The sequence below is a fragment of the Phoca vitulina genome, unplaced genomic scaffold, assembly GCF_004348235.1.
Source record: "Phoca vitulina isolate PV1807 unplaced genomic scaffold, GSC_HSeal_1.0 scaffold2, whole genome shotgun sequence".
NCBI lineage: Eukaryota > Metazoa > Chordata > Mammalia > Carnivora > Phocidae > Phoca > Phoca vitulina.
The window spans coordinates 28,162,157-28,187,050 of NW_022589705.1; the positions used below are offsets into that span (position 1 = coordinate 28,162,157).

The 24,894-nt window shown below is 34.2% G+C and overlaps 1 protein-coding gene across 3 annotated transcripts in view; it reads right to left on the minus strand.

Annotated features, from left to right (window-relative positions):
* PKN2 (protein kinase N2) overlaps positions 1-24,894 on the minus strand; it is a 141,198-nt gene that overhangs the window by 12,146 nt on the left and 104,158 nt on the right. For 2 of the 3 annotated variants that reach the window (XM_032424452.1, XM_032424462.1), the window contains exons 9-18: positions 17,433-17,576; positions 17,041-17,116; positions 16,272-16,446; positions 15,908-16,034; positions 15,283-15,413; positions 15,123-15,198; positions 14,953-15,044; positions 8,462-8,638; positions 4,936-4,998; positions 3,664-3,740 (exon numbers count right to left, since the gene is read on the minus strand). In XM_032424452.1, coding sequence (XP_032280343.1) covers positions 3,664-3,740; positions 4,936-4,998; positions 8,462-8,638; positions 14,953-15,044; positions 15,123-15,198; positions 15,283-15,413; positions 15,908-16,034; positions 16,272-16,446; positions 17,041-17,116; positions 17,433-17,576 — 1,138 coding nt within the window. The remainder of the gene's footprint in view (positions 1-3,663; positions 3,741-4,935; positions 4,999-8,461; positions 8,639-14,952; positions 15,045-15,122; positions 15,199-15,282; positions 15,414-15,907; positions 16,035-16,271; positions 16,447-17,040; positions 17,117-17,432; positions 17,577-24,894) is intronic. The other variant, XM_032424470.1, reaches the window with a different exon arrangement.

The window sequence follows — 24,894 nt, forward strand, 5'->3', positions numbered from 1 at the left end:
ACCATATGATTTCACTCATGTGGAATTTAAGAAACAAAGGAAAAAAACAGACAAATCAAGAAACAGACTCTTAACTATAGAGAACAAACTGATGGTTACCAGAGGGGAGGTGGGTTGGGGGGATGGGTGAAATAGGAGATTAAAGAGTCCACTTATCATGATGAACACTGAGTAATGTATAGAATGGTTGATTCTACTATATTGTACATCTGAAACGAATGTAACATCATATATTAACTATACTGGAATCGAAATAAACAAACAGTAAAATAAAAAAAAAGTTAACTAAATGTGTCATAGAGATACGGTATTAATCTTTTAGTTAACTAGTTCTCAAATTTATGTTCCTCATAATTTAATTTTTCATAATTCAGTAATATATTTCAAATATACATTGTACATATTGAAGATAATGTCTCAATATATTCTAAAGTGTTAAAAAGCTCCTTACAAAGCGTATTAAGAAAGAATTTGAAAGAAAAGTTCTCAATTCTAAATTTTAAAAGGTATAATGGCCAAAAATCTCAAACGAATTTGTGAGTCTATGGACCAAGACATGAAGAGCATAATTAAATACATTAGCACATAAAGGTGGAGAAATTTTGTTTTTGCAAAATTTCGTAAACATTGTCACACCAGTTTCTTTTTCTTCAATAAAATATTATTTTAAAGAAAGCTGATACAGTATCTATATAAGTTCTACAAAAGCCTTTTATTTTTATTTATTTATTTAAAGATTTTATTTATTTATTCGACAGAGAGAGAGAGAGACAGCGAGAGAGGGAACACAAGCAGGGGGAGTGGGAGAGGGAAAAGCAGGCTTCCCGCCAAGCAGGGAGCCTGATGCGGGGCTTGATCCCAGGACCCTGGGACCATGACCTGAGCCGAAGGCAGATGCTTAATGACTGAGCCACCCACGCACCCCTACAAAAGCCTTTTAAACGACTTGGCCAAGATTAAGAAAACCTTAGTTAAGAAAGATCTTGATCTTTTATGCTTTGATCACAACTAGAGTATATTACAGATGCCATACTTTTAGGATAAAACTACTCTAATTTTTTGCTTTCTTTTGTTTATAGTAGTAGTAGTATAAAATCTGTGACATTTTAATGTAATATATATGTCAATTACAGTAATTTAGTTATCATATCTAATTCAATCTGATAAATTTTCTTGCCCTGATATTTTTGAAGAAAGGTGAAAGTACCCCCAATTAGCTAGGACTTCAATTGGTAAAACTCCAAGGAAGGAGTTAACATCAGGCTCTGGAGTCATAAAAATCTGGGTTTAAACTCCTGCTTTGCCACGTGTTAGCTGTGAGAAGCTTAGAAAAGTTGTCTAACCTCAAAGGCTAGTTTCCTCATCTATGGATTAATACTACTACCTACCTTCACAAGACTGTTACCTTCACAAGACTGTTACAAATTAAAGGAGATAATGCCTATGAAGCATTTGGTAAAGTGCTTGGCATATTGTAAATGTTCAAAAATTGTTAGCTATTATTATTATAATGTATTACATATTTTTATGATAATTAAGAAAAACATGTTTCATAAGTCTGGTTATTCAATATATATTTTCTGTGTACCTGTTAAGTTCTAGGCATCCACGCCAAATGGTACAAACATAAAAATGAAAGATATAGTTCTTGTCTTTAAGGAGCTTACAGAAAACTGGAAGAAAGCAGATATATATTGATACTTTTTTTTTTTTTTTTTTTTGAGAGAGAGGGTAAGAGTGCGGGGGAGGGGCAGAGGGAGAGGGAGAAAGAATCTTAAGCAGGCTCCATGCTTAATGCAGAGCCCAACGTGAGGCTCAATCTCACAACCCTGAGATCACGACCTGAGCCTAAGTCAAGAGTTGGGGATGCTTAATCAAATGAGCCACCCCATATATTGATAATTTTATAATGACATAGTAAAAGCAAGATATTATGGAAACACTGAAGAAGGGCTCCTACAGTTGACTTGGGAGGTGGGATAAGAGGAGAGGAACCTCAGGTAACTTTTCTGGGGAGGCAACACCTGAGTTGAGTTTGAAGGATGAGCAAACATTAATTAGCAAATAGAGTTGGGATGGATGATACTGGTGGAGGGACACAGACTGTCAACAGTTCGTTGTTGCTGAAGCAGAAGGCACTAGGCAGAGAGCAGCAAGATAGCCGGCTGGAGAGGCAAGACAGGCAGACCAGGAAGGGCACTGTGTACCATGTCTTAGCCATTGAAGGGTTTTCAGCAGGGGTGTGCCATGGTCAGATTTGTATTTACATGGACCCTTTTAGCATTTTGGCAACTACATGGCAGGTGGATTTGAAGGAGAAAAAAATCTAGAGAGAGGAAAGGTGAAGAGGCTATTAGTTTTGTCAAAACAAGATGATAGCTGGCAGTAGTGGAGGGGAAATGAACAATTTAAGAAATATTAAGAAGGTAGATGTCAGCACAATTTGGTCATTAACTTGATGTGGAAAAGTGAAGACAACAGAGTCCAGGATAGTAACACATTTTCAAGTTGGGACATTGAGAAGATTGTGGCACCATCAACTACAAACTAGCTATTTGAAGAAAAGAAACTATTTTTGTTTGTATAGCATTGGAGGTATCTATTGACTATTCAAAGCTGTCAAGTAGATAGTTGAATATTTATGTTAGGAAAGGAATAATAGATCTGGGAATCATTAGCATATTGCTTGTAGTTAAAAACTAGCAGTGAAGAGCAATGGGCTAAGGACAAAAGCGTTTAAATCAACCGTGTTCAATACAGGGAAGTCCAATAAGAGAAAAAAATATTATCGGATTCAGATTAAGAGGTTGGTGGGTAATTGATGGAGATATATTTACAAAGTTCACTCATTCACTCGTCCAACTACTTATATTAATCAGACATTCACAGAATACTTACGATGTGCCAAGCACTATATTATACATGTGCTATGGAAACAAAGCTGAATAAGAAACAAGAAGCTACTCAGTGTAGAAGGGGGACATAGACAATGTTCATTACAATGCAATGTATTAGATGTCAAGATGAGAATACCTATTTACTGTATGTTAGACACTAGGCCACATATCTCCAATTCTCAAAATACTCTTAAACAAGAGGAATTACAGACTTATTGAGGTTCGAAGTAACTCATTCAAAAACATAGCAAATAAGTGACAAAGCCAGGATTCAAACCTAGGGCTGTCTGGTGCCTACGCCTTCAGTCTTTACACTTTTGCCACCTCGGATTCACATTCCCTTTTATTTATTTATTTTTGAACATATAGAAAGGATTCTGAGATATACGCATATTTTCTTCCTATTTAAAAATGTTTTAAGTTTTAAGAAGCTGAAGAGAAGTTATTAGGCCTATGTAATGTACTCTGTACACTCCCAGCAAAGTAAAAAATTTGGTGCTTAACCAATGTTTTCTCAGAGTAGTGACAGAATTATTAATCATACAAAGAAGATCTTAGGTTTTATATTATGATTTCTGAAAAGCTAACCTTATTCATATCCACAGAATTTTTAATAATGTGATAATCAGGTTACGTAAACAGTCTATAACATCTTAATAAAGATTAAAGTCAGAAATGCATTTTGCTCTCTATAGACAAACTTGAAACTACCAAGTACAAAGGAATAGTAATCCATTAGAAAAGGAACTTTAAAATATCCAATTACCTTCTTTGCAAAGACCAAAATCAGCAATTTTCACAAAACCCTCTGTATCTAGCAATAAGTTATCCAATTTCAAATCTCTGTTCAGGATAAAAAAAATGCAAAATGAAAAAAAATCAATAAAATCAGTAGATAATGTAGGATAAAAATCATTTCATTTCAATAGCAGCTGTACTTTTTCTTTACTAAAAATGAGTTTTTCAAGTTATGATTTGAGATTTAAATATTCTATTACAAATGTTCACTCTTCTTTCTTTTGGCAGCTTTATTACTCTACATAATATAGTTTCTAAATAATTTTTGCCCTATTATATAGAAAAGAATATATTTTAAAAAAGGAATGTTTTATCTACTCAAATATATATTTTAAAGCATGGAAGAAATTCAAGTATTTTTAACTCTGGTTCTATTAATTTGTTATTTGTGATAAATCTGACTTGGACTAAGTTTAAAGTTTGCCTACACACCACTCATAAGAAAAAACTGTCAAGCTCACAGTATAAATAAAGTATTAAGAGTGCAGGTTTAACCTTCTAAGAGAATAATGTAAAATAAGGAGAAAGCTATCTATCCATACTAATTGATTAAAAATTAAGTTAAAAATATTTTATCCTTTGAGTAAAATCAGACCATGAGAAAACCCTTACCTTGGAAATACTGTTAGAAGTTTGAATAAACTGATGTTTTTAGTCTCCTAGTTCTTACTGGCCTTCCTGAATTTGTCTAGTCTAGAGCAATGCTATTCAAAGCGTAGTCCGTTGCTTGGCTGCTGGGCTATTAACTATTTGTTACTGGTCTGCAACTTGATAAGGAGCTTATACTAGTACATACATCAGCTATGTTACCAGGTAGTGTTTAGTTGTGAGCAACACTTAAGGGAGCAGGGGGATGTTTTATACTCTGGCACAAGCTACTGATTTTATCATGGACAAATTTTGAGTAGTACTGGTCTATCAAAGTTTTCTGCAGTGGATCAGCTGAACATAAAATATTCACCAGAATGAATATTGTTGGTGAATTCTGTTACCATAGGCCAACTCATAATTTGACTATTTTAGTTAGGTAACGGGCAGAAGAAGAAGAACAAAGAGTTTCATCATATAATTACTGTGTTAACTATTTCTTTTAAAGAACTGGAGCTTAATATTTTTAGAGGTCACTTATTTGAACGAGAAAATTAAAAAGCTGGTTAGATACAAAATATCTTTCTTAATTATTTTAAATTCAAATTCACACCAAAAGTAAGCCATTAGAAAGTATCAAAACTTTACTCACCTATAAACAATTTTGTGTTCATGTAAATACTGCAACCCAAGAACTACACATGCAGCATAAAATCTGTTTGAAGAAATAGAAGAAGTTTAATAAATTCCACTGCTCTTGAATCCCAGTTTATACTTTTATGCTTCAAAGCAGAATTCTGTAGTTAACTAATTTCACAAATATTTATTTAGTCCTTACTCTGTGCCAGACACAGTAAGACATGTGCTAAATATCAGGGGTAAAATTAAAAAGTAAGAAAAATACAATTTCTACAATGGAAGCCATTAACTTTGCCTGCAGGTGGTGTCACCAAGTCCTTAGAGTAGACATCTGATCTGGAGAAATTACAATTTACCTTAAGGGCAGAAGGACTGTGTGAATGGTATAGAACTCTCATGGGGGAAATACAGGGCATTCATTCCCTTAGAGGGAAAGCAATAGAGGTGTAAAAGGTGTAAATTTGACAACCAATGTTTTTGTGGCTAAAGTTAAGAATGGGGAAGAAGTGGGAGACAAGACTGAAAAGACAGCCCGGGGTCAAGTTGTGAAGGACCCTGAATATCATATTATGGATACTGAAATTTCTTTTTTTAGCAATAGAGAATCAGACCATTTAAATCAGAGCAGAATGATCACATTTATGTGAGAAAGATTTTTCAGGAGAGTAGTGTGAAGGCTGGAGTAGAAGTAGGTAGATATCTAGAGGGAAACCAAACAGGTAAGGTTGTTATGGTATAGTACAGATGGAAGACCATGAGAACCTCCCATGTAGGGGCAACACAGGGTAGAAGATGGATTCAGGAGAAACTTTAAAAGATAATTACTCTTGTTAGTTTGGTGAATGTTCAAATTTTTAGAATACACTTACATGCACAGGTAGATAATTTAGCTATGTTTTATGTTTACTTATTTTTACAAAAAATGGGACCATAATTTGGGAGAATTTAAAAATGCAAATATTTAGAAATATTTGGTTACACATTAGATCTTATACAATTATTTGCTGAAAGTTTAAAGAATTTAGCTGAAGTCCATTAAACAGATGCGATTCTAAAATTGCTTAAGGTAGTTATTTTTATACATTAAGTTTTTAGGAAACTTATTTTAGTGACAAAACATATTATAACAATTATAAAAATACCTTGATTTCTTTTTTATTTCATTTTTTGTAAACAAAATGCCCTAATGATACTCAACAAATAATGGGTATATTGTTTAAAATATATATTTCACTGAAGCTTACTATACTATGTATCAGGTACTATGTGGGATATTTTTGCTTTTAACATTAAATATTAATTTAATATTAAACTTCAAATCAAGCCTTTAAATCTTTTACAGAAACAGAAAATGAAGCTCTCAGAGAGAGTAACTAATTTATCTAATGGTGCAAAGCTAGAGGACAAATTATTTTTGATACCACCGTCTTGGTCAATAACAATTCACTGATCACCTAGTATGTGACAGCTACACTTCTAGGTGTTTCCACTAATACACAGAATAGACACCATCCTCTCTTTTAGTGACGGGAGCAGGCAATAAAAACATAAAAAATAAATAGATGGTTTCAGGTAGAAATAAAGTGCTATGGAGATAATAAAATAGAAAATAGAATAAGACTGATCTGATTTGGGCATTAGTGATGTAGTGGTATTTTAGATAGGGTACTCAGGAAAGGATTTCAAAGAAATAACATTTGAGGTGAGATCTATCTAATCTAATGGGATCTTATCAAAGGGAGGTACTTCAGATTTGAAGTACTACAATGTAGGATTTTATTCTTGTATTTCATTGGGCTTAACAGTTTCATTTGTATATGCCTTGTATTCTCATCAAAAATAAAAGTTCCTTAAGGCAGAACTGGATTTTAAATTTCTTTTAAAAAGGGCAGAGCATAGCAAAACAAAACCAAACAAATTCCTATGTGCAGTTAGCACAGGCTAGGCATAGTCTAGATGCTCTGCTTTTAACCCTTAAATATTCAGGGAAAGCCTTCTACTTTCTGGCTTTTTTCTCCTTTTTGAAAGCACCACTAACCACCAGAACTAATCCCTCTATTTCTTCATCTGAAACTTGAAGGTATGAGAGGACTCCTATTTACTCTATATACTTCTAATTGTCATGATCAGAACCAAATAAAGGAGTGAAAGTGAAAATGCTACACAAATGTCAGTTGTCAGAATACAGACAGTAAAGGTTTACTACTGGTTTATGATTTTTATGATTTGGGATGTTTTGTAAGTAGGTTGATCAGACCTGATAATAATTTGGATGTTGCATGTGAGGGAAAAGAGGATCAAGAATGACTCCCTCAAAAAAAAAAAAAGAAAAAAAAAGCGATTCCCTCAAATCAAGAAACAGACTCTTAACTATAGAGAACACACTGATGGTTACCAGAGGGCAGGTGGTTGGAGGGATGCGTTAAATAGGTGATGGGGATTAAGGAGGACACCTTTGATGAGCACCAGGTGATGAGGTGATGCATCACTATATTGTACACCTGAAGCTAATATAACACTGTATGTTAACTAATTGCAATTAAAATAAAACCTTAAAAAAATGATTCCCTATGTTTTGCCTTGAACTACTTGTGTTGTCATTTATTAAGAAGGGGAAGATTAGAAGAGTAGCAGGCCTGGGAGTGGTGGGTAAGGTTGGGGGGAAATGGGAAAAATCAGGAATTCAGTTTGCAAAGAGAAATACTTATTAGTCATACAAAGGGAAGTCAAGTTGGTGCTCAAAGTTATTAGAGTTGGAAGTTTAGGCAAGAAGTCAGGGCTGGAGATACAAAGTTGGTAAACATCAGCATACAGAGTGTGGCTACTCAAAGCACTTTCCTAGGTTCAAATCCTAGCTTCACTACTTGAAAAGCTATAAAACTGGGATAACAGTAGGGGGAAAATATATATACATGTATTTTTAATCTCAAGTATTTCCTATTACCTTTCTTTACGCATTTGAAAAAGCAAAAACTACAAAGAGAGTGAAAAGTTTGCTTTTTACACCTTTCATTGGAGGCAATATGCATACAAGTTTCTTTTATGTCCTTTCAGAGATATTGTAAGCACATGCAAACAAATATTTAATTTATATTCTTTTAACTTATTACCCTTTAAAATGCAAATATAAATATTTTATACAAATACACAATAGAGACTCCTTTATACTTTTTTTTTCATTTAACAATATACTTTGAGCATAGTTAGTATTTAAAGCCATGGTTCTAAAAAAATAAAGCCATGATTCTAGATGGCATTCCCTAGGAAGAAAATAGAAAAAAAAGCAATTTTACTAAAATGAACCTAAACTGTGTATCTAAATTATCAAGTATGATTTAGGGTAATCTATAAATTTTTCAACATGTACAAGAGAGTAAAATACATTTATATATGGCAAAAAGGTAAGTAAGGTGAGTTTTCATATTCTTTGCAGAAATTTTCCATTCATGGAAAGAAAAAAAAGTTCAGAGAGCTTTCTTCCTTCCTAACAAGAAATCTGTCATGAAGAAAACTCAGAGAAATGTCTAAAGCATACTCACACAGCTCTTGGTTCAGAAAAGACATCAGTGTGAATGTGCATCATTAGGTCCCCACCGGCAGCATACTCCATTACAAAGCAAACATGCTCTTTGGTTTGGAAACATGCAAAAAGGTTCACCAAAAACGGATGTCTTACACTATTCACAGTTTCAAAAATTCTTTTTTCACACATCAGGCTGTAAGAGAAAACATTTAAAAATAAAAAAAGTTCCAGTTGGAAGTAACATTCTTTAAAAAATTACTGAACTCTAAAATAAGCAAAGTTCTTACCTATTATAACTTTAAAACCATAAAATATGTCTTAGTTTTACTTTAAAAAATTTGGTCTACTTGATATATATAACTGTAGTTGAAATATATTAATGAAAACTAAAATATATGATTAGCATGACATAAAGATCAGAGTTCACATTTACAGTATCAGAGTAGCACCTACAGGGCTAGTGGTCATAGTTAATTAAAGAAATCTTACTTAGGGGTAAACTGTGAACATTTATCAGGAATTGGTGAGAATTTAACAACCTAAAGAATAATTAAAAAAAAAATTTTAAGATTTATTTATTTTATAGAGAGGGAGAAAAAGAGAGCGTGCGTGCGTGGTCGGGGAGGAGCAGAGGGAGAGGGAGAGAAACAGACTCCCCTCTGAGCAGGGAGCCCATGGGGTTCAATTCCAGGACCCTGAGATCATGACCTGAGCCGAAATCAAGAGTGGGATGCTCAACTGGGCCACCCAGGCGCCCCAAGAATAATTTAAAAAATATAAAATTTGTGATGAAGGTAATTTCAAGGACAGTATTTATAATTCATAAGCTATAGTATTCAAATATTTTTTCATATAAAATATGAAGTTGAAAGGTAAAGATATGCTGCATAAAATTTTAATTTCAAAGGCTGACTGGAAAAGAGACTACATGGAGAATTCTATTAACATGCTTTAAGAAAGCTCCTTGAGAATGATCTAATTTGTAAAAATCTATAGCAATCACAGGTTTTGCCTTTGTAGCAGCTCTTGACTCTTACAAGCTGCTACAAAGAACAGTGGTCAACCTTACCGACCCTGGAACATTAATTTTGCCTAAATAGCAAAAAATACCATTCATTCTTTCCTTGAAAATATTTAGTAATCAACTTGACTTTAAAACTCAAAGTAGAAGAAAACCAGGTCAAATATTATTTATTTTTTTAAAAGATTTTATTTATTTATTTATTTATTTGAGAGAGAGAGAGAGAGTAGGCAAGCGAGCGAGTGAGCAGGGGGAGCAGAGAGGGACGGAGAACGAGAGAATCCCAAACAGACTTTGAGCTGAGTGTGGAGACCAACTCGGGGCTGGATCTCATGACCCTCAGACCATGACCTGAGCAGAAACCAAGAGTTGGATGTTTAACCAACTGAGCTACCCAGGCGCCCATCAAATATTATTCAACTACAAGTTGGAATTAACATATTTTAAGCACCTGATCAAAATAAAGATACTAATATACATTTTATTAACAATTAGATTATGTCTCTAATATAAAATAGGCACTTTATTGACATTAATGTTTGTTTAAAAGCATTAACAATGCCTTTATTTTTAAAATTAAAAGACTGCTTAGATTTTTGTTATTGTTGTTAATTTCAAAATGCCAAAAAATGCTAATGTTAGAGGGAGGCAGATCCATTCTTCTTTCTTCTCTTTTGAGGAGTTATTTTTTAAAAAGGTAATTTTAAAGATACAGTATTTATTTGGGTATCCAGACTACATTGCTATGACTCAAAAAAAAATTTTAGAATTTTGAAAACATTTAAGAGCAAGACGAAACCAGAGAGGGAGAGAAACAAACCATAAGAGACTCTCAATCATAGGAAACAAACTGAGGGTTGCTGGAGGCGAGGGAAGTCGGGGGATGGGGTAAATGAGGTGACAGACATTAAGGAGGGCACTTATATAATACTGGGTTTTATTTAAGACTGATGAATCACTGACCTCTACCTCTGAAACCAAGAATACATTATATGTTAATTAACTGCATTTAAATAAATAAAAAAAACATACCTGTTGTGTAGAAGGAGCATGTACTTTTTAATGCTATGTTAATATAGTTGTCTTCTGGATTATGAACTAAAACATCTGTTCAGTTTTAAATACTGACAGTAAATGCAGCTATTATGGAATAGTGTTTAAACTCCACTTAATAAGGTCATATTCTAGACAAACTCTTACCCTCTCTCTGATTTCACACAATCTGTTTATGATTTTATACATACTCAGAAAGTCCCAGTGTAATTGTTTTAAAACTAGGGTTATGTCAACATATATCTGGCAAGGTTTCTAAGTGTTATTACAAAGTAAGTGATTATTCGAAATAAATTCAAAAGAAGACTTTAAAAAAGTTAATAGCTTTGATTTTCATCACCACTTAAGTATATGGGAAAATAATGTCCAATTGGGTAAGATTGATAAGATGGCTTCTAAAACAATGGATTCATGAAGTAAATCTAAATTTTAAGTACTGTAGATAAAATATTTAGACAAAAACAAAATGACAAGATGTTTGGGCTCAAGTAGATAACAAACACTGTCTCTTCATTGTCTATATAGTTTATATTTATGGTGAATTACTAATTTACTACGGGTGAATCACTAATTCTCATGGATGGGTATTAGGTTAGACCTGTGTTGAACATGTAAATGATGTAAAAGATTGAGAATCACTGATCAGAATGCCTCTTAAAACGGCTTTAATGCCATTCCCAGGAAGGCTTTGATGAGGACTAGTAATACTGACGAGGAATGGACAGATGTCTCAGACTCTTCGGTAAAGGTGGTAGGCTCTTTATAGACCAAAATTGTCATAATAATTTCAAGCATTTCACAGCACACCAAAAAGCTACCCTGTAAGAGTCTAACTTTTCCCAACCTTACCTAAATTGTATATTCCCCTTAAAAGTTCATGGAACAATCCAACCTTATTCAAAACTTCATATTTTATTCATTCTGTCCAGAACATTTCCCTCTAATTGTCATTTAACTTCTCTCCATATTCCCAAGCATCTTCCATGTGCCAAAGAATAGCACAAATCCAATCTCTTATAAGGCCTTACCTAAATCCATCCGCATACCCTGATGTTCCCCTTTCTTTGAGCTGCTACTGTCTGTACTATTTATTCTAAACTCAAACATATCTAGCCTCTTTGATTTACATAACTAATGTACTTATATCTTACTTCCCTAAGTGACTAATTCCATCCTAACATTTTTTGCTCACTTCCTTCAGAGTTCAGTACATCATAAGACAGTCTAGAAACTTAAAAACTTGTATAAATACCTATTTTGGTCAGTGGAAAACAACACTGTAATAAGACTAAGGTCTTAGGATTGAATCATATTTGTATATATTTTATATGTATGTATAGGTTTTTAAATATAAATAAATGTATATTTATTTATACATAAAATAAAACATTTATTTATTTAATTTAAAGATTTTATTTATTTATTTGAGAGAGAGAGAGAACATGACTGGGAGGAGAGGCGGGGGAGAGGGAAAAGTAGACTCCCTGCTGAGTGCGGAGCCAGACTCAGGACTCAATTACAGGACCCTGAGATCATGACCTAAGCCAAATTCAGACACTTAACTGATTGAGCCATCCAGGCGCCCCAGTGTATACTTATATTATCTGATTAGCTGTGCTTTTGTTCTATGACTGCAAAAGTATACTTCCAACCAATATCAGTCCAGTAATAGTCTGTTGTCTTTAAATATAAACTGGTAAGAAAAGGAAGCTGAATGAGGAGGCACTACAGGGACATAAATTTAACATTCTTACTCAGGACTAGGCATAGATGGGACAGAGAATTTTCTACTAATGGTAGGTGGAGAATGCAATCTTTGTAAATGAATCACATTACTTTGGAGTTCATAATTTTCATTTTAAAAAGAGGCTGATTTGGAATTTTCTATGATCTATTAAAAAAAAAAAAAAGGCAGTTTTCTAAGTAAAATAATAAAATCCAGACTAGGGAAAGAAAACTTAGAAAGGAACACTCTCACTAAATATTTTGGAAACACCTATTTAAAAAAAACAACAACCCAGTAATATGCAGTAACATCGAATTCTATGGATCTATTAAAAAGATGAACTAGGAAGTGAATATAAAGCAATCTGCTTACTTATTAGTTTGAATTGTTTACTATTCAGAATTGCAAGTTATAAATATGTATTACTTTTCAAAATATGTTCATCTATTTAATTTTCTATTCTTTTCTTGCTTTCCTCTAATTGCTCCTTTTTGCTGCCATCCTCAAATTCCTTCTAACACTGAGTTTTATTTCTCACTCCAGATTTTCTATTTCTCTGTTTTTGTACCAGTTCTACTGAAGATTATTTTACTTCCATGTTATTGAATATGTGGATTTATAACTGAAGTTAGTAAGGATCACTCATCAACTTTTCACCAAGACTGGATTAATTTTCAGTAGGGGTAATAGCCTTAGGTTCCGGCTAAAGCTCCATCCTCTAATCCGGACATTCTTCATTAATAGTAGTATTGTTATTCTGTCTAGATTTAATTAGAAAGTGTTCTTCTATAAAGACTTGGGTCAAAGTAGTAACAAGGTAGCAGGAAGCTATATAAACCACCAAGATTAACAGAAGTAGTACCAGTTTACTATTATTTTTGGAAAACAATGAATTTACCATTCACAGATCTGGAGTAAAGCAAATATTCTTCCATAAAAGAAAAATATTTGATCCTAGTTATTACTGCAGTTATAAACAGACTGACAGTGTGATTAAAAGTTTGCTTTAACCAACTACTTCAGTAAAATAAAAATACAGTTCTAAACATATCCTATGGTGCACAGAATATTGTATTAATATTCAGCAAAATCCTCTCTGAGTAGTTTTACATATCAAGAAAGAATTTATTTTGATGTAATTGAGGGATATGGAAAACAGGTAAAAAATAAATAGGCAAATCCAAAAGGAGATTTTTTTTGTTTTGTTTTTTTAACATAAAGGAAAACTTCATTTTCAGAATCTATCCTAATTCTAAGAACTTCCCAGGGTGGCTGGTGGCACAGTTGGTTGAGTGACTGACTCTTGATTTCAGCCCAAGTCATGATCTCAGGGTTGTGAAAATGAAGCCCAAGATGGGCTCCTTGTGGGGCTCAGGGTTCAGCGTGGAGTCTGCTTGAGTTTCTCTCCCTCTGCCCCTCCCCAGCCTGAGTGCACACACTCTCAATCTCTCAAATAAATAAATAAATCATAAAAAGAAAAAGAAAGAAGGAACTTCCCATATCATGGGGAAAAATCATTAAAAGTAGCAATTTGGGGTGTGTGTGTGTGTGTATAGCACTTAATACAATTCATTAAGGAAAGCATTATCAAAAAATGTTTTAAAAATATGCGCGTTAACTGAGGTTCAAAGATGTTCAGTCAATTGCCCTGGGGTCAAATCATTAATTAAGAAGGAACAACCAGGAATAGAGAAGCCAGTCTTCTCACTCATAGTCCTGGCTCTTTTCATATACAGGGCTGCTGTCTTCTATTAATATCAACTGATGCTTCCAAGTGGTTTAAAACAAATACTGCTTATAAATATCAAATGAAGTCTCTTTCTGTAATAAATATGCCACTTGTTATACAATAATTTTGTATTTAATCACCCTATTAAGACAATCTTTTTAAAGCATATTCTCTAACCTATTATAATACTGTCCCCCAAGTTTGTGCATTTTAAAAATTGTATATAAAGATGTATCCATATCAATTTACATTTATTAAACCCAGACAGGAAAGATGCTCTGGTTAGGGGCGCCTGGGTGGCTCAGTTGGTCAGGCTTCTGCCTTTGGCTCGGGTCATGATCCCAAGGTCCTGGGATCGAGCCCCACATCGGGCTCCCTGCTCCACAGGGGGCCTGCTTCTCCCTCTCCCTCTGCCTCCCATTCCCTCTGCTTGTGTTCTCTCTGTCTGTGTGTGTCAAATAAATAAATAAAAATCTTTAATTTAAAAAAGAAAAAAAAAAGATGTTCTGGTTATAAAATACCATTTTAAGAAAAATGAAAGAAAAAATAGATACAGGTGCATTTTAAAAAGCAGAATATATTAACCACTCAGTTAAGTGCAGATTACCTGTAACTGACATTCTATTACTTCTGTAATATGAAATTGTAAATAGTCTCATCCAACTACAGATGAGTAACAGTTCCTGTTCCATATAAACACTTTACCATCTCCAAGTATAAAAAACTTAACAGACTTAATTTAAACATTTCATCATCTTTCCTTGGTACCCACTAACCAGTAAACTGTCATAAGGAGAAGCTGGCTAGAAAGAAAAACAATAATTAATGCCTACTTTATATCAAGAATAGATACTTAATTTAGTTTTTTCACATATTATGGAAATGGAAAGTTTTGCTGTTGCAATATATATATCAATTTTCATTATCTTAAGTTAAAACTTCAGAAAAATAAACAATTTCCTTTAAAAAAAAACTAACCTGTCTACTTCATCTCGGGCCACAATGTCTCCTTTCTTTAAGGCTTTTATAGCAAACATCTCGTTTGTGTGTTTATATTCAGCCAAAAGCACCTGAAATGAGATTAAAATAAGTATTTTCTATTTGAGTCATTACTTTTGTAGTCATTCCAAGAAAACTTAAAAGATTACCTTTCCAAAATGTCCTCTACCCAAGACAGCACAACATCTGAAGTCTTGTAGATTAAACTGAAACATCGGTTGAGATCTGAAAACAGTATGTCAATTAAAAATAAGGCAAAAGTATGGATCCAAACATGTAGTAGCAAAGCTGTGTATATATATTCTTTACCTTCTATCCTCAAGTTCTCGAATACCACTGTATCCTAGGCCTTGTTGAGGAATATCAGGCTCATATTCAGATGGAGATTTCGGAAGTATACTATTTCTATCATTCTCAATATCAAAGACAGTCTCTGAATCCTATAAAATATTAAATACTCATTAAATCACAGAAACATTGAGAAAACAACTTATTTGTTAAAGATAAAGTTTAAAAATGTCAAGAGTCAACATAAATATTAGCAAGAAAAGTAAAATTCAGAAAATTGACATTCTTAGTTATTAATTCTATTATTACACTTACTTTAAAAATTTGAAAAATGAACACATTATTATCATCATCTTCAATGCATATTCAGAAATCATGCTAACCAAGTTAAGAAGATGAAGAGTGTTTGAAGCAATATATCATCTAATATCAACCATGCTCCTATGCTTCTTTTACCTTCAGCAGCCTATTCCATCTGTACTGGCCCACAAGCTTCCAGAGGTTTTATGTGTACTCACAAGAAACATAAAAACACAGTTCACACAAGCAATTTAAATTAATTGAAATGTACACCTCATTCACTATGATGCTTTTATCAGTAATTCATTTGGTGAAAAGGAATTATACAAGATTTAAAATGCCTTGCCTGTCCTGGTGTATCCGAATCTCTTAATTTAGCAGATTCATCTATTTCTCCAAGGGAAGAATCACGTGGTGGGGCCGGAGGAGGTTCATGTTCAAGATCAAAGTCCAATTTGGTTACTGTAGAATCACTTATAGAAGATAAAGTAATTCACCAAAAACAGTAATCAAAAGTATATATTTTAAATAGCTTTAAAATTAAAGCAAACAATTCTATTTTTTTTATTATTTTAAAGTAAGCAGAACACTAATTTCAAAATACTATTTGGAAAAAACCAGACTTTTACTAGACCCACTGTAAGCAGTGTGTATGAATGTTAAAATAACTATTTCCTAAAAGCGATGCTTAAAAATTGTAGCCACAATACCTAGCGGGAGGTGCTAGTTCAGGGATGCGTACATCAACCACGGGCACTGTAGCCGGCACAGGAGCTTGAGGGCTGAAGGTGCCAGAATGATTTACCGTAGGAATAGCTCTTCTCACTAGCCTTCCCCAAGTGGCAATATTAATATTCATCTGAGGAGCTCTGAGAAATGTTTTGCCTGTGGATATTGTGAATAAAGAAAACAGAATAAGGAATTTTTTATAGATTACCAAAAGCCATAATTTAAAAATTCATATTCATTGGTTTACAATTTATGAAGAACAAACAAAATCTGTCACTTAAAAAATAGTTCTTAACCATCTGTTATTAAAGGCTAGTGCAAAATAGTGAAAATAGTTTTAAAAATAAATAGGTAGGCACTGTTTGTTTTTTTAAGTCTAGCAATGACATGTGGCTAAGGTTTAAAAAAGAATTCTCTTAAAAAAAATTAACTTTTAGAGATACTAACTATAATATTTACGGAAGAATCAATATGGTATCTATGTTTGCTTCATATAATCTGAGGTAGTATGTAGATGGGATATAGATGAAACAAAACTGGCCATCAGTTGACTGTTGTTGAGGCTGAGTGATGGTACATAGTACTAGTCTCTCTACTTATGGATATGTTTGAAATGTTCCTTAATTTAAAAAGTTAGAAATGAATGAATAAAAGGAAAACAAAAAACAAAGATGGGCATCACTTTTAAATGCAGATCTTCTATGTATAACGTACACCAAAAGACATTATATTTGATTCCTTAGTAACTACCTTGTTGCTTTGAAAAAATTTTCTTTTGTCTTTGAAGTTTGGGTCTTCTTTCAATAACTGGATTAAAAAAGGTAACCTGCAATGAAGAAAATTCAAGTTGACATGAGTACAGCTTTGGATTTATGGTTCATGAAATTCACTAAACTTCTACGTTTTGAAAACTTAAGAGAATCTTAGATATAATTTAAGCCCAACTTCTTATTTTCTAGGTGAGAAAACAGACCTAGACAGGATAAATGATTTGTCTTAAGGTAATACACCTATGCAGTAGTGGAGCTGAGCCAAGAATTCAAGTTGCCTGTCGTTCAGCCTAATACTCTTTCCACTTCTACATCATGCTGCCTACATACATAATTTCAATTATAGTAATGCACATTTAATAAATTTATTACCTCTGCAAATAAAGTACCCTGTGGTTCCAAATAGAGACACATGCCATGCCGTTGGTTGTCTAAAAAATCTTCTAACCTCAGAAATTTTACAGCACACAGAGATCGCCAATCACGCCAATAAACTGAAATTTCCAGTTCACGTGACTAGGATAATAAAAAAAAATAAACAGAGAAGACATCATTGGACACACACTTGAATAAAAGATCACAAAAAATATAAAATACAGATACAATAAACAAGAGAACACACAAAAGTCACACTATTTTATTTATTTTTATTTTTTTTAAACAAATTTTCTTAAGGATTTTATTTATTTGAGACAGAGAGATACAGAGAGAGAGAGAGCATGAGCAGGGGAAGAGGCAGAGGGAGAAGCAGACTCCCCGCTGAGCCAGGAGCCTCATGTGGGGCTCGATCCCAGGACGCTGGGATCATGACCTGAGCCGAAGGCAAACGCTTAACCATCTCAGCCACCCAGGTGCCCCCAAAAGTCATACTATTTTAAAGAGTGCTTTGTAATGTTTCTGTATTATGTATTATTTTAACAAACTTATATATTTTAACTCCAAGGAAGAAATTTATACTCCACCAGGCTCCAGCTAAGATATTGCTTTTTTACAAAGAATACACAACTGGGAATAACCAATACAGAACAATGACCACAGAAACTCTTCTCCATGTCACAGCTTCAGTCTTGGTATCACTTACTGTGCTATTACTGAAAGACCTCAGTGCTCTTCTCAAAGAACCCATTTCAAACGGTCTTATTTCCTTATCCCAATGTTGAGTCAGGGAAAGGTCTACAGATAGCATTTATTCTGCACTTACAGTGTGCCACACACTGTGCTAAGCACTTTAAAAGTATAGGGTCAAATTAATCTTCAAAAGAATACCACCGGGTAATAGAACTAGTGATAGCAGGGGCCTGTGCAGGTAGGAAAGGGAAATTCAGAGTAAGTTTTATACAAAAAGATGTTCATTTATTACAACGCTTCTCCCCCACAGAAAGCAGCAAATTAGCAACAGCCTGAATGTCCAGAAAATAGTATATTATACCATATCCACATGAGAGAATACTCTGTAATCATTAAAAATAATGCTTATGTGGAAAAACATATTTAAGGTTTTAACAATCAATTAGAACACAGTTTATAAAAAGGGGGTCAAGCCATAAAATAACCTCTACATATAGGTTATAATCTACATACATTTTAATTAGAAAGCACCAGACTTCTCCATTACTTTGTTTTTCAGGATTTTGCAGACCATCCACAAGAAGAGCTACATCTTCCCCCCTTAGGCTCAACTAAGTAATAAGTTGTTTCTTTCATATAAGAACTTTCGATTTATGAACTTATGCCTATTACATAATCTTCTAGTATACATAATAACAAATCTTTTCACCTTAAATAATGAGTTGATGAAAACAAAGACAAAGAACAATTATAAAAAACAGAACATGAAAAAAAATGAGTAAAAACACAGTGCACCAGAAGGTCTCATAACTAATCAGAAAAAGATATAAATGGCAGTATGTGAACCCAGGGCCACCTCCTCCTTCTGCCTGAAACACAATTACTATGAGAGAGAATATCTGTCATGAAAGAGGAAATATGAGTAGAGTTTAATTCTTTTAAGATCAGCAAATGGCATCTACTCAGGTTAAAAGTTTAAGTATTCTGGGAAGTTATTTTGGGAAATAAACTAGATGAATTAATTGAACCAGGGATTGGTAATTTACACTACACTATTTCAGACTAGAGGAGAGGTGTACTTTCTCCTGTCTTATTCCACAGTGTCAGGGAGGAAGACCTGTGATGGATCAGGCAGACAGATGAAGGGGTATAGATGCTGGGGATGGAATTAGTATTTGCTAAAAGTTCTTATACTTTACTTAACACATGGTTAAGATTTTATCTTTCTCTGGATGAGAAGAGGTCCAATCACTTCATTTGTATTTTAGCCACTCTGATAAAATGTACTGACTCATTTCTTTCTGCTTTCACTTCATTCCGTGTTTTAAACTGAAGTGTATTAGAAAGATCTTAGGATTTGAGATGGACAGCTAGCTTTCCTGGAGTTCTACACTGAGGTTTTAGGTATAAAGCTCTTCCCTTTTTGACTTTGCATTGTTCCTTGTGAATATGACTCTCTACAATTTAAGGGGGCAGGGTGACTGTGATCTAGAGCAGATTAAGATCTTTTATGTCAATACTTAACACTGTTTTATGGAACCCTAAACCTACTTCAATCCCTAACATCCAGTGTGATTTGGACAGGTAAAGCAGGAAAAGAGTACCTAAAAAGGAAAATACCTTTTATATAAAATGATGTCACTAATGTTAACTGAATTTAAACTCTAAGTGTGACTGCTTATTTGCTGGCAATTTTCCAGATGAAGCAGGCCAGGTCTAGAAAGCAAGGACATCTTTCTAGGTAATGTCAAACTCTAAGAGCAACAAAATTCTAGATGGAGTAAAATCACCATCAAAATAGCTGAGCAGTATGATCTGAGCTACTCACGGGACAGTTTTCTGTCCCAACTTGTGCTTCATTTGGCCTTATTATGAATTTGAACCTAGGAGCAAAGAAAAAACTGTGGTAGATCTAAGGCACCTGTATGATTTGTATGAAGTCTCTTTAAGGCCTGAAAGTAAACAGAAAAAGATGAGAGACATTGAATCAGCCCTACAAGTAGGAGAGGAAGGAGAACAACTTAAAAAATGTGCTGCAATTAAAAAAACCCAGCCTACATCTAGCATAAAAAGAAGTGAAGCATCAAGAAGGCTGAAGTTCCCAAACTGTGAGGAACTCTTGGGGCAATGGACGATATTTTAACTTCACAAAGGAAACACAGTGACATCTGTGGGACACCGTAAGAAATACTAGCTCATGGTAAGTTCAGTTTCAACATCAGAATGTACCACGTTCCTTTTGATGACATCTTATCTTTGCTAAACTGGATTTTCAACAATTGATTTTTCCACACGAAAAATCAATGTGTAAGAGGAGGTAAGGGTGCTGTGTTCCATCTGATTCCATGCTTTGAGAAATTATATAGTATACAACAGGCAGACTCCATTAGTAAATAACTGGTTATATAAAAATGAAATAAAATTATCTTTTCCCTCAATTTTTCCACTCAAAAAGTACTAGTTTGTTAAGACATAAATACTGAATATTTTAAGTGACTTTTTAAATGAAATTGTGTATATTTAAAGTGTATATCATGATATTTTAATATATGTACACACTATGAAGATTCCTCCCATCTAGTTAATTAACACATCCATGATTTCACGTATTTTCTATTCTCTCAGTAAATTTCATTTACACTGTTGGCTAATTGAATTTAAATGAAAAAAATTTCATTTACACAGTGTTATTAACTATAGTTACTATATTATACACTGGGTGCTCAGACCTTATTCATTTTATAACTAAAAGTTTGTACTTTTTTTTTCTTTTTTTACCAACCTCTCCATATTTTCCCCACCCCCTGGTTCCTGGCAACCACTTCTCTACCTCATTTCTAGGTATTTGACTTTTTTAATTTTTATTTTTTTTAAGATTCCACATATAAATACCATGCAGAATTTTTCTTTGTCTGGCTTATTTCACTTAGCATAATATCCTCAAGGTCATCCATGTTGTTGCAAATAGCAGGATTTCCTCTTTCTCATGGTTCACTAATGTTCCATATGTATCTCACATCTCATCTTCTTTATCCATTCATTTGTTGACAGGTTGTTTCCATAACTTGGCCATTGTGAATAATGCTGCAATGAACATGGAAGTGCAGACAGCTCTTCGATATTGTTTTCATTTCTTTTGGATATATACCCAGGAGTGGGACTGACAAATCATATGGTAGTACTATTTTTAATTTTCTGAGAAACTTTCATACTATTTTTCATAGTGGCTGCACCAATATACATTCCCATCAACAGTGTACAAAGGTTTCTTTTTCTCCACATCCTTGTCTATACTTGTTACCTCTTGTCTTCTTGATGACAGCCATCTAACAGGTGAGAGGTTATCTCATTATGGTTTTGACTTGCCATTTCCTTGATGATTAGTGATGTTGAGCTCCTTTTCATGTACCTGTTGACTATGTGAATGTCTTCTTTAGAAAAATGTTTATTCAGTTTGTCCATTTTTTAAACAGATTTTTTTTGCTTTTGAGTTGTAAGACCTTTTTATACATTTTGAATGTTAACCCCTTAACAGAACTTTGACTTGCAAATACTTTCTCCCATTCTGTAGGATCCTTTTGCATTTTGTTCATGTTTCCTTCGCTGCACAGAAGCTTTTTAGTTAGTATTTCTTAATAAATGAAATTGTTGGACATTTCCTTTGGCCTGGACACACATTGATTAAAAAAAAAAAAACAAAACAAAAAACCTAGAACACTGAGGATGCTGTGAATCAAGAAAGTTGGGGAGCCTCTAATAGAAGAAATTGAAAGCTAAGCTCCACTGCTGAAAAGAAAAAAAAGGGGCAAAAAGCAAAGCATGGAAAATTCAAGAGCCAAGGAAAGGCAAGACTTTGTAAATGTACAACATGGCAGATATCACATTAATTGGTCTTCTATTAAATGGCCTTCCATGCGCTTCTGAAGACAACACAGACTTGGGAAATACCAGTTAGGGTCCCAGCAGCAAAGAAACTGCACACTCAAAGAGTATGAATTTATTTTTAGAAAGATTTTATTTATTTATTTGACAGAGAGCATGACCAGGGGGAGGGGCAGAGAGAGAGGGAGAAGCAGACTCCCCACTGAGCAGGGAACCCGACGTGGGGCTTGATTCCAGGACCCTGGGATCATGACCTGAGCCAAAGGCAGACGCTTAACCGACTGAGCCACCCAGGTGCCCCAAAGAGTTTGAATTTTAAAAATTGGCTATTTATAGGAGCGCCTGGGTGGCTCAGTCATTTCTCCAAACCTATTATAAACTTTCCTGCCTCTATGTCTTTACATAGTTTCTACGTCTAGTCCTGTATCTTATTCCCCAGCCAAAACCCATATTGTCATATGAGATTTCAAACTGCTCTTTCCCTTGTACCAGTCCAAATTTGCTTTTTATCAAGACCAAATTAAATATCCATCTCCCTCACAAGGGCGTTCTTGACTAAATCCAGTCCATATGTCTTTCCCTTGAGTTTTTAGATGTGTATAACTTTTTATTGATCTTTCCAGGGACTTGAGTTCTCAAATCTGATGATTCATGTTTGTCATCATTTCTGGAAAATCCTAGGTCATTATTGCTTCAGACATGACCACTGGCCCATTTTCTCCACTCCCTCATTCTGGAACTCCACTTAGTGTGTTAGTCATTTTCATCCTATTCTTTATGTCTCTTAGCCTCTCTTTCATGCTTTTCACCTCTTTGTCTCTTTGTGTTGCACTAGGGCAACTTTTTTAGCTTGATCTTCCAGACCACTAAATCCTCTGTTATTTAACCCATCCACTTAAGTTTTCAATCGCAAATGTTGTATTTCTGATTTTTGTTGTTTTATTTCATTCTGCTTCCCACGCAGCTTCAACAATTTACCAAGATTAATCATGTTTCACTGCCACCAATTATTTTTGAAGCACATCTCAGATGTCTACTATTTCATTTTGTTGTTTAAAAATTTGCCTAGTCTTTTTGTCATTCACTCTTTGCTTATGTCTTCAAATTCCTCTATTATTTATTTAAATAATTTAAACATATTATATTCTACAAAGAATAATCCCATTATCTATTGCTGCTTACTGATGGTGGTTGCATCCTTATTTTTTATTTATTTATTTTTTAAAGATTTTATTTATTTATTTGACAGAGAGAGACACAGCGAGAGGGAACACAAGCAGGGGGAGTGGGAGAGGAAGAAGCAGGCTTCCCACTGAGGAGGGAGCCCGATGCGGGGCTTGATCCCAGGACCCTGGGATCATGACCTGAGCCGAAGGCAGACACTTAACAACTGAGCCACCCAGGCACCCCCATCCTTATTTCTTTTTTTAATTTTTGATGCATGCTCATGTTGGGCAGAACTCTTCCCTAAGCTTCTGAAACACAATTTAATAGTTCTTTATTTTGTCTCAAACTGTTTTTTTTTTTTTTTTAAACCTACCAGACCATAGGGTACTTTATGGAAAGAGCATTTCTTGCTGTTTTGTATTTCTCACAGTACTAAATGTAGGCCTTTGCACATTAAAGATCACAGAGGTAGAAAAAAGCTAAAATGCCGATACTGTGCTATAGGACAGTAACAGGTAAGACATAAGGCAATAAGTCAGACTCAGCTGTGTGAGGGAGGAATGGAGTAGGTAAGAAAGAAGATAGTTTCAAATTGTATATGACCCCCCCCCCCGACCCGCCCTTAGATTTTAATGTGTGTCATTTTGGGAATCTATTTGGGAATCACTGTACCAGCCAGAGTGTGTCACCTGGGTATGCTGAAGTAGGGGGGAAAAAGAGGAAATTGAAAAACCTGCTTTTTAGTTTTAAAGATATTTTGCATTAAGTTTTTTTCATTCATTCTGTTAATACTGAATGAATACCTATCCTAAGTACTGTGATGGAGATATAGAGAAACAACGTATGGTCCTGTTCTCAAATAGTTCAGTTTTGTTGGGGAGAAGAAACGTAAATAAATACTGGCAATAGAGAGGCATATACAACTGGCACAATGACACAAAAGGGAGAAATGACCAATTTTTCCTAAGGGAATGGTAGTAGGATGATCAGAAAAGGTAAGAATTACTCAAGTTGGGTTTTCAGATATAAATTACAAGATTAAAGGAGGACAGAACACAGTAGTCACAGGGGAAAGAATGTACAAAGTTAAACATGCATAAAGTATATTGTAGGGATAGGAAATAGTTTCATCTAGTTAAAGCCTAGAATGTAAGTAGGAATACTTTGGGAAATACAGGTAAGATGGGCAGACAGGTCATGAAGGGCTTTGTATGACTTGCAAAAGTATTTGGTCTTTAACTTGTCAATTATATGCTGCCACTAAAGGATTTAAAATATAGAGGAGTAGAGGTCAGATCAGATTAGGCAATATGGTAATTAAAAACAAGGCCTCTAGAATCAAGATTGCCTGGTACTACATACTCAATTTCTGTAGAACAACAAACAGGTTGAAATCTTAGCTCGACACCAGTTACTAGTTTTGTGACCTTGGGCAAGTTACTTACTTACCCTTTTTGAGCCTCAGTTTGCTCATCTGTAAAATATGTATAATAATGGTATCAACCACCTAGAGTTGTATGAAAATTAAGAGTTAAGACAAGCTCAGCACATAGTCAGTATTCAGTAAATGTCAGCTTTTATCATTATTATTGTGATATGTGATTAAGAAAATCTATACTGGAAACAAAGAGACAAGTTAGCCCACTATTAAAAAGAACATACTGGTTTCAGGTAAGACTTGGCTTTAGTGTCAGACTCCCAGAATCACTGCTTTCTA